Consider the following 9,861-nt stretch of genomic DNA (forward strand, 5'->3'; position numbering starts at 1 on the left):
GTCCGCTGCGCCTAACGTGCTGATCCCATTTCTGTTCAGCGCCCACTGCTCGTGTTGAGGTTTGCTGTTTGCGTCCATGTATGTGTGTCTGTGTTTATCGACTGGTTATTTTGTGGTAAATACGGTAAAAGGCACGATAGGAATCGGCAGTTCTGAATGGGCCTGCTGTCGGTGCAGCCAGCTCTTCTTTCTTCTTGTGTGATGTTCCACCCGCGTAAATCCCAAGCTGCTCCTGCTCTATTCAGATGTTAAAGATGTCTTTAAGTGGAACCTGCTGGCACCTTTAGGCAGATCTGACCACAGCCTGGTGCACTGTCTTCCCAGCTAGAAGCCTGCTATTAGATGGCAACCTGTAATACCACCTGGGCAGTGAAGGCTCTGAGTGAAGGACAGGAAGCTCACAAAGCTAAGATAGAAAACAAACTCACTCGGAATAACATGGCAGATGTGCGGAAATGATTGGGTATAATTACCGGACTCGAGCAATCCAGGACGCGGGTGCTGGAAGGAGATGTGCACAAAGCTAACACCATGAACCGATTTTTAAAAAGATTTTCCCTCCCACTTCCACCTTCTTTCATTGACCAGTCTCTACTACATCAACTGGAATGGCCAGTGACCATCGGTATGGGCTGTCCATAGCTGGAAAACAGTGGAAAAGCTTTGGGAGCAGATGGAGTCGGACCTCGAGTTCTTAAAGCCTGTGCTGACCAACCTGGCCATGCTGCCACTAAGGCTGCCTAAGTACCATCGCTGTGAAAAACATCCTGCACTGTTCCATCCAACCAGTTATATCCTTACCACAGGGTCGCGGGTCAACACAGGGCACAAGGCAGGAAACAAACCCCGGGCAGGGCGCCAGCCCACCACAGCCTGCACTGTTCCAATTCCACAAAAGGCAGGCGCCTCCTGACCCAGTGACTGCAGACCAGCGGCCTCATGAAGACCTTTGGAAGACTAGTCCTGGACAGAAGGAGTCCTCTTGTGGTAGACCACCTGGACCCACTGCAGTTCTCCTGGGGGGATGCAGTTATCTGTCTGCTGGGCAGAGCTGGCCACACTGTGACGATGGTGTTTTTTGATTTCTCCAGCACTTCAGTACCATCCCTGGTAAGGGGTGAAGTCAGAGACCCACATGGGGGTGACCCTTGGTGTCCTGGATCATGGAGTGTCTTATCTGTCAGGCAGCCTGCAGTGGGTGTGAGCAACAGTGGAGCTCCACGAGGAACAGGCCTGTCGGACACCTCGGACTATAAATGTCACAGCAGGTCATGTGATTTTCAGAAATACCGGACTTGCATTGAGAATTGTCTGCAAAAATAATGAGCCGGTTATTGATCTGTGTCCAGTCAAGGAGGGAATGTGGGCCGGGTGCACTACTTGGGGGTCCACGTTAATGACAGGTCAGAGTGGTCTTGGAACATAGCCTGCTCCCCTTTCCTCTCCTCTCTCGTTTTCTGTCTTTCACTAGGAGACTGTGTTCTGTCAATGCAGAAAGTGACTTCCTTCACATCTTCTACAACTCTGGTCAATATACAGTAACATCACTTGAACAGAGGACCACCAAAGTGAGGAAAAGGGCAGGCTCAGTAATGGGATGCACTCTGGACCCCCTGGAGGGAGTAGAGCAAAACTAAGTGCCATTATGAACAATGCTACCCGCCCACTCATTGATCCACCAACACAGGACTTTCAGACAGCAGGAGGGGGTCACAAAACACGACTGGGGGGGCCAACGCCAATGTGCCCGTATAGCACCTCACTGGGACTGGGACTGCCAAGTTGGAATTTTAATTTGTTTTTTAGTTCTATTGTTGTGTGTGTGTGTGTGTGTTTATCTGTTGACCAGTTGAATGTCCTTCTGTAAAAAGCCAAATTTCCCACCGTCTCTCCACTTATAATCCCATCCTGTTGATTTAAATTTTTTTGTAGTAACAACACAGACGCGAAGTGGACACCCGTTGAGAACTGTGTCCTCACGACCAGGACCGAGTGTGACTTCAGTGTGACCATCCAGCCTTACTACAAGAATGTGGTCCTGCAAGTGAGAGCTGAGAACGGCAACGACACCTCGGCGTGGGTGCAGTCCAAGGCCTTTAATGCCCTATTTGACAGTAGGTGGCCCTGTTTATTGTTATCTGTAGACACTTTGAATTGTGAGCCGTTGCTGCCCTTCATCTCTTTATTACTGTCTGAGTGGGCTACTAGCCAAGCATGCCATCCTGATAGCTGGCACTCCCTTTGGCCTTCTCTGGCACCTGCTGCCCCATGTCCCAAGTTTCATTTTAATCTATCAGATACTTGATGATTTGGGCACGTGAAGAATGTCGGGGGGTCCATACAACCCCCAGGCTCCATTTACAAGGGTTACAAGATGCTCGCCAGGGTACCCACAGTCTGTACAGTAAGCTGGTTGATTTGGCCGGACGTGTGCCCACCATGCTGACCCAGCAATGTCTCTGTGGTGTGTCTGTTTTCAGGGCTGCTTGCTCAGACTGGGGCCGAGCTGGGAATATGAAAAAGTAAAGGCCAGTTGAAGTGTCGTATGCTTTGGTGGGTTCAGACCCCGCTACACGTGTGCACTCTGAGTGCAGCTCTGTGACTTGAAGTCGTTCATTCTCAACATTTTTATTACAGTCCCTGTGTTTACATGAGTAACCTGGGCACAAATAAAGTTCTGTCCATCGATTCATCCATCCCAGTTAAGGCAAAAACCAGTTTTAAATTCTCCTCCTTTTGCCTGTAAAATGCACCCGCGTCACTTGAAGTGTGCAGATCACAGTCGGACGTCCTGATCGGGCGCCGTGACTCCAAAAACGAGATGACTGCCTTATGCTTTACAAATACATTGGGTGCCTCACGTCCAGTGAGGTGAACGCAATCCCCCCACCCTGAGCCCCTGAAGGCTTGGCGTTTGTGAGTGGCCGATACGCCCGGTGCCCAGTGCCCACTCTTCCATCGTACCTCTGATCAAACTGCTCGTTTCAAATAGAAGTCTTTTCTGATTGGCTGTGCACTTGAGCCCTGCTCGGGACTGGCATACCAGTACGTCTTGTTCTTCTTGCCTTGACCCCCCGAGTGCTTCTGGGATGATGATGATGATGATGGCTCCGGTGTTTTTACTTTAATAAAATATGCGTTGTCCTAGGTTACTCGTGACTTCAAAAGTCATTTGACTGCGTAACGCACGTTACTTTTAATACGCGGTCACTGACGCTGCACAAGGATTGTGTGGAATATTGAAAAGGATCATTTCAGCCAGGAGGAGGAGGAATGACGTGATCGCCATAACTTTTACATCAGGAAATGAATCTTGTGGACGCGTCCGCCGTCTTCTACCCGTGGCTGGCTGCTGAAAGTGTGCGTGGAGCAAGCGACACCATCCTAAACGGTCCCGCACATAACATGGCCACATAACTGGGTTACTCACGGAGAAATGGACGCCTGCTAATCCCGTTTCGGGTTTATATTTCTATAAATAATTGGGCCGGGCAGAGGCCATCCCGTCGTACCTCTCTTGTCCCTCTCCTGTGGCCTGACGTCGTGGTGTCCCCGATGTCGTCATCAGTTCTTGAGTAGCACTTTTACATTTGTGTCCACTCACCTGTGATGTCCGAGTACCACTTGGAGTTGCTGCTGCAACGACATTTCGGCCCAATGGTCTCGCCTGCCCCATCATTTGTTCCATTTGATTTTCGGGGTGTCTTTGAGCTCAGCCCTCTCTCTGTCGGCTGATCATTTCATTTCCATCCATACCAGTCCATACCAGTAGAGACAGCCAGCAGGACGTTTTTGGCCCATTGACATCTGGTGTGTTTTCATTTCTTGGAGCACTTTATCTCTCCATCTGTAACAATCCTGGGACGATACTTTTTAACCTTGGTGACGAGACGTGACTTTCTCAGAGCGACACTTTCACACCCTGCTTGACGAGACTTTGTGCCAAGAGATTTAACGACGCCCGGGGCCGGAAATAAAAGACATAAAGAGTAGAACGTCGTCAAGAGGTTCAGAAACGTTGGGGCGGCACTCCAGCAGAGCAGGTTAGCGATAATGGAGGTACTGAAATATGAACGCCTCAAAAAACTGAGTGGCACAAACAAACGGAAATGATCACTCGGTGGAATAACAGAGCAGCAGAAAGAGATGGCATAGCTGGACAGCGGTGATCTGGCACCTGAGACTTGCAGGTCGTCTAATCCGTGTTGCCATCGGGGAGAAGTCGCGTTTCTTCGCAAATGAAGAGGCAAATCCGCGAGAATGACACCAGCCCGCCGAGTGTCAGGGTCACCCTGTAGTCGCTGACGGTGTGTCACCTGGCACCTCGGGCCCTGAACTGTAAAGCACTCGGCCTGTGCAAGTCATGGTGGGCAAAGGTGGCTGTCAGATGTGAACATTCAGCGTCTCTGCTCCACCAGCCTGGAGCCCACCTGGGATGAGACGCCCGTGCTTTGCAGGGCATGACCTTTAATGGAGGGGTGGCGGCCATCACTGGGTCATAACTTGAGGTGACTGCAGATCTCAATGTCTGTATGGTGCCTGCTTTGCTGTGCATGTTGGCTTGAGTGGTGAACTGGCACCTGGTGCCACCCGCACCGACTCGGGCTTCATGTGTCCCTGTAATGACAAAACGGATCTTGAGGAGCAGCAGGGCAGTGGTGAACTCTGTGAATTGGGGTCCTCATCTGTGATTGTTCTGTTCTGCAGCTGAAATCGGCCCACCGACTGTAAGTCTCGATTCCCAGGCTGGCGAGATCTACGTCCGATTCTTGATCCCCGGAGATGCCATGAAGCATTACTTCACACAGTGGATTCACTACGTCACGTACTGGAAGGAGGGTGACAATGTCAAGGTGGGCCTTTGCTTTCCACTTGGGGCAACAGCAAGATTGGCAGTGTGTGCCACTCGGTGGGGGTCGTCACAGCTGTCATGAAGGACCAGCGGTCTTTAGTCTGGCCTTGAGTATTAAAGACGTGGAGTTTGGGTGACGGACCTGCCACTTGATTTTAATGTCCCTCAGTCATTCTGATTTCTTGGACCCGCCGTGGTGCCCCTAATGACGGACTCTCTTCTCATTTCAGCAATGGCAGTTCTAGCTTGCCAGTCTCCCAACCCTGCCCTGCGGTTTACATGTTCTGCCTGTGCCCGTCTCATATGCTGAATGACATGCGAGTTTACTTTTGCCCCTTTGGGTGTGTGTGGCAGAGCTGATGGACTGGCACCCCGTCTGGGGCGATGTGCTGAACTCGATGAAGCAGTTTGCTGATGTTACATTGCTGGTGACGTGTGGGCCTTGGCTGGCACCTCTGAGCTGCAAAGCCATCTGTTGGAGCGCCACACAGTAAACGTTCCAGTTGTGCTGTTTGAACGCTGCCAACCTCCCAAGGTGGTCCCCAGCTGCCATTGTGAGAATGCAATCACGGCTCTGGGTGCAGGTGGTCTCAGTGCAGTGTGGCTTTGGACCCCCTCATTATGTCACCAGTGCAGGATGTGTTCTTTTTTTTTTTTTTGTACTCCAGAGTCCTGAAATGTCATTTTTTTGTCTTTCAGTTTGTGGAAACAACAGAGAACTTTGTGCAACTGAAAGGGGTTGAATCGGGGGTCCGGTACTGTGTGCGGGTGAAGAGCCAAGAGTACCGATACAACCCATACAGAGAGGGCATCTCATCACCAGAGCAGTGCATCGAGAACACAAGAGACGGTATGAGGGGCTTCACGGGGGTCTGACTGCTGTGACGTGAGGGGCCCCACGTAAACACGAGAGTCCGGTCGAGGGCACAGTGATGGTGCCACTCACTGAATTGAATGAGAGCAGAGGGGCACGAGGTGCTGCACAGCCAATAACTGACCAGAATTAGAAGTGGGGGTCACCTGGAGGGCTCTGTGGGTGGAGTTGGGAGGTGGCACAGCTAGTAATGGCAGCCGCAGCAGGGGGGCAAGACAAAAACCAGGCCAGGCCCCCTAGACCACCGCCAAGCCAGTTTAGAGTCACCAGAATGACTGGGCACACTCCCCACTGGCACTGCTCAGGTGTACAGAATGGAGCTGGGAGGTGCCAGTCAACAGCCTTGGCTATCTGGCATGTTGTTTAGTAATTTTATGTCTCTGTCATGCCCTCTGCCATTTTCACCCACTGTTGTTGATGTACAGTACTTGTTAATTGGTGAAGACTGCAAACTCCCCACAAAAAGCAATGCCAGTTTAATGGGCATATTGTGGGTACACCTGGATTGGCAGATGTGGTGTTGGATCATACATTATTCCAGCCAGATGCCCTTTCTGTCACACACACACACCAGTGGCACGGTGTCCTTCGCTGAGCGCCAGGTGCCACTCGAGTCTGTTACTGGAGAATTCCTGCCCTCCTTTGTAATTTCTTCCCGTTGCTTGAGATGTTGATGAAGAAGCCGTTTGTGGTTCTCGTCTTCCTCATCTTCCTCGTCCCTCGCTTGACAGGACACCTTTGTGACTTTTCTCTAAGCGTCACTCACGCTTCCCGGTACGTTTGTCATTTTGACCCTCGAGTGACGTCTTGCCCCTTTGCTTCCTGGTTACCCAGTTGGGTTTGATCTCGCACTTTGCCCCTTTACTGGTCTCGCTCACCAGAATTCTCGGGCACTCCAAAGGGAATGCCAAGGTGGCAAATCAAATTTGTGGGCCCAGCCAGCCAGCCCTGCTGCCATCCTTTGTATCGATGGACTTGTGCCCGCTCGGCCCGTCGCTCATCGCCATCTTCTCTTGTTCCTTTTCAGAGGCGTCGCAGGTCACGTCTCTTGTGCTCATCCTGACTGCGACTTTAACCTTCGCCTGTCTGCTGACTGCTGCCTGCTTCTTTGTGGTCCGGCGCACCTACGGCTGTGCCAAGGACCTGCTGAACCCCGTGTGGAGCGTCCCTGAGGACATCGCAGAGGTGAGCACCGATGGCAGTGGAGTCTGTGCAGGGGGGCGACGCTCATCTGGTGCCCAACAGGGCAGGTCATGGGATTTGCCTTACTTTGAACAGGAGTTGGCACTCAGTGTGGTGCTCTCTTGGTTTGCAATTCTCTGGCACAACGGGGGGCTCGCAGTGTTTCTGTGAGTGGGGGGCCATGTTGGCCCGTGTGGGACAGCCATGTGATGACACCGCAAACTTGCTGCCCACAAGTCGGCTGGCACAGCTTGATTCATTTTTGCCAGGAGGACTGGGCACATCTTACAGAATGGACAGAGATGTGTCAAAAGACACCGAGTCGGGTGGCACGGGGTACACTGGGGGATGAAGGCTTACAAATGGGTGACATTTCACTTTTAGTGGTTGATTATTTTCTGGTTTTTTAATATCAATTCTCCGTCAGTGCCAGATGGTGACAATCGTTGATGTCACCTCTGCCCTGCACACTTGAAGGGCTCACCGTGGCACCCGGCAGGGCTCTGGTGGTGGTGTTGTGAACTCCTGTCGTGTTTTCTTTTTCAGTTCCTCACTCGCCGATCGCCGGGCGACTCCTTCACTCCCCCCGCTGGCACAGACGTCCCCGAAGAGGCCATCGACAACGTGCTGGTGCTCAATGATGATGATGATGATGACGACGGCGGCGACGTCACCTGACTTATAAAAGGCGCCTATTGGGCAGGGCGAGTGACACACGTGGTGTGCCAGGCGGATTAACAGGTTTTACTGTTTTTATTTTTTTTTTTTTGCCCCCCTTTGTTTTTTGAGCCCCCTTCCTTGTCAATCATAAACTTGAACTGAACTTTTAAAGCTGCTATCAGGAAGATTTTTTCCTCGCGTGGGACAGCGGACTGCCCGTCTGCAGGTGGCATCTTCAGCCCGTCTTGAACTTCTTATCGTATTGCAAAATCGCGGAGGAGCTGAACGTGAGGGCCATAAATGAACTGGGAAGCCCGAGGGCTGAAAGGCACTATATAGAATAAAGGTGATGGCTGCTGCGTTTTTGGTAAAGTGGTCTCCTCTGCTTTGGGTTGTCCTGGTGGGTCTGCATTAGATTGGGCGAAGTAAATGACCAGTCAAAGTCGATGGTGTGGAAACTGAAATGGGAACAAAGAGACGGGGGGCCGCCGTGGCCATCTGAAGGGTCTCATCTCGGACGGACCCTCGCGTATGGTCAGTGGTGGTGGGCGGCCTGTCCTGTGCCTACCTCAGTCACGTCTTGCCATTGCACTCCACAGATGGTCATGTGACACAAAAGAACTGCCCACTTTAACAAGAATTGCACTGTGGATGGTGCGGGTCGTCCTCCATGGGCATCACAGTCACTGGGTCTTTTGCTGTGGGTGGTCCCGCTGTGTTAACACAAATGGACCCTGAGGTGGTAGTGTTGGGTACTGCAGAACTCGTCGTCATCACCAGAGATAATGCTTTGGGTTGGTGCTCAAGAATGGAGGCAGTGCCAGTGCATGTTGGCATGAGCTGGCAGTCATCAGGTTTAAAACTCCAATATAAGTGTGTGGCACATGAGGACCACCAGCCCAACAGGGGGCTTGAATTCAGCAGGGTCTACTGCAGCGAGGCCACCAGCCTGTGAATCTCATGTTTTAATGCCATCGAGGGTGGCAAGAAATGCACACAACCAGATGGGCACAGCCATCATTTCTGGGAGAGGCGGGTCCAGGCCCTGACAAATAAGCACTCCAGCAGGTTGGCATCACAACTTAAATAAACAACCCCCCTACCCGAGTGAACTCAGCAGATGGCATCTGCTCTTAGAGCCACGTTTGTGGCACAGGGTGGGTGACACTCCAAATCTAATTGGGCCTTCTTGGCTATGGCACAATGAGGCAGTTGTTGGCATAGGAGCGAGGTGGTGGCAGAGTTTTAACTGAAGCGTCGCCCCCCTCTCAGGTTTTCCATGCGGCTCATAAGTAAATCCAACCGCACTGCAAACGCGCCAGCCTCCATTTCTACCTGCTTGTGTGCCCACTCTGAGCTTTCAGCCACCAGCCCTGCATGGCTGCTTACGTGGGGGCTGCTGGGTTTTGTTTTGGCCCCTCTGCTTTGTGCCAACGGACAGCCAAACTCTGAAGAGCCCCCAGCTGACCAGCTAACTCAGGGGTCCACCATTTTTACCTCAGGCCCCTCTCCTTTTCACTTCTGTGCCCACCCTTTGCCATTTGGAAATGCCAGCATGGCAGTCACCATGCAGATGTTTCAAGGCCCTCAGCCCAGCTTTCTTTTTTAAATATTCTGTGTAGAAATAAAAGTGGGAGAGACGCGGGTGCAAGTCAGCTGGGCCTCACCATTCAAACAGGTGGCATCGGCCTGGCAGGAAAAACTTGTGGCCCCCTGTGGGACACCCTGGTCTCAGTGCCCCCTACTGGCAGATGGAGGGGCACATTTGGTTCATTGCAGCCACAGGTGTGGACAGCTGGCATCTGCACTTGGCCACCACTGCCCCTAAAGGCCTCTGCCCGTCAGACGACGGCCCCTCATCAGCTCACACCCCCGGGACGTGAAAAGTGGGTGTGGTTTTGTCTTTAGGGGCAGCGTGACAGCCAAGAGAGCGGAATTGAGGTGATTAAGGTGGTCCGGTCCCCTCTTGGGGGACAGCAACACGAGTGTCACCCCCCCAATCCAGCCAGACCTCCTCCTTCGGACCCTCATTTCTTCTTCCTCATGTCGTTTGCAGTCATCCTCCTTTTCCGGTCCTGCCCCCCTTCTTATTTTATAACTTCACCTTCTCATCTTGGTGGTCTTGCACTGATCTTATTCAAGTGGTCGCACCCCACCCTGGCATTACATTCAACTGCCCCTCCTCTGTGGTGGTCTCATGTCTAACCTTCTCCAAACTGTCCGCTGTGTCCCCACAATCCCCTGGCACATGGATGCCCTCCGAGCGGACCCCACAAGACACACACACGGCACA

The 9,861-nt window shown here is 52.1% G+C and overlaps 1 protein-coding gene across 2 annotated transcripts in view; it reads left to right on the top strand.

Moving 5' to 3' along the window:
* The window catches only part of LOC120524102 (interleukin-10 receptor subunit beta-like), a 28,145-nt gene extending 20,205 nt beyond the window's left edge, over positions 1-7,940 (top strand). For both annotated transcript variants that reach the window (XM_039745971.1, XM_039745972.1), the window contains exons 4-8: positions 1,933-2,114; positions 4,708-4,853; positions 5,552-5,702; positions 6,754-6,911; positions 7,455-7,940. In XM_039745971.1, the coding sequence (XP_039601905.1) occupies positions 1,933-2,114; positions 4,708-4,853; positions 5,552-5,702; positions 6,754-6,911; positions 7,455-7,586 (769 nt within the window). In that variant the 3' untranslated portion in view covers positions 7,587-7,940. The remainder of the gene's footprint in view (positions 1-1,932; positions 2,115-4,707; positions 4,854-5,551; positions 5,703-6,753; positions 6,912-7,454) is intronic.
* Positions 7,941-9,861: the final 1,921 nt, after the last annotated feature.

The sequence above is a fragment of the Polypterus senegalus genome, chromosome 2, assembly GCF_016835505.1.
Source record: "Polypterus senegalus isolate Bchr_013 chromosome 2, ASM1683550v1, whole genome shotgun sequence".
NCBI classification, from domain to species: Eukaryota; Metazoa; Chordata; class Cladistia; order Polypteriformes; family Polypteridae; genus Polypterus; species Polypterus senegalus.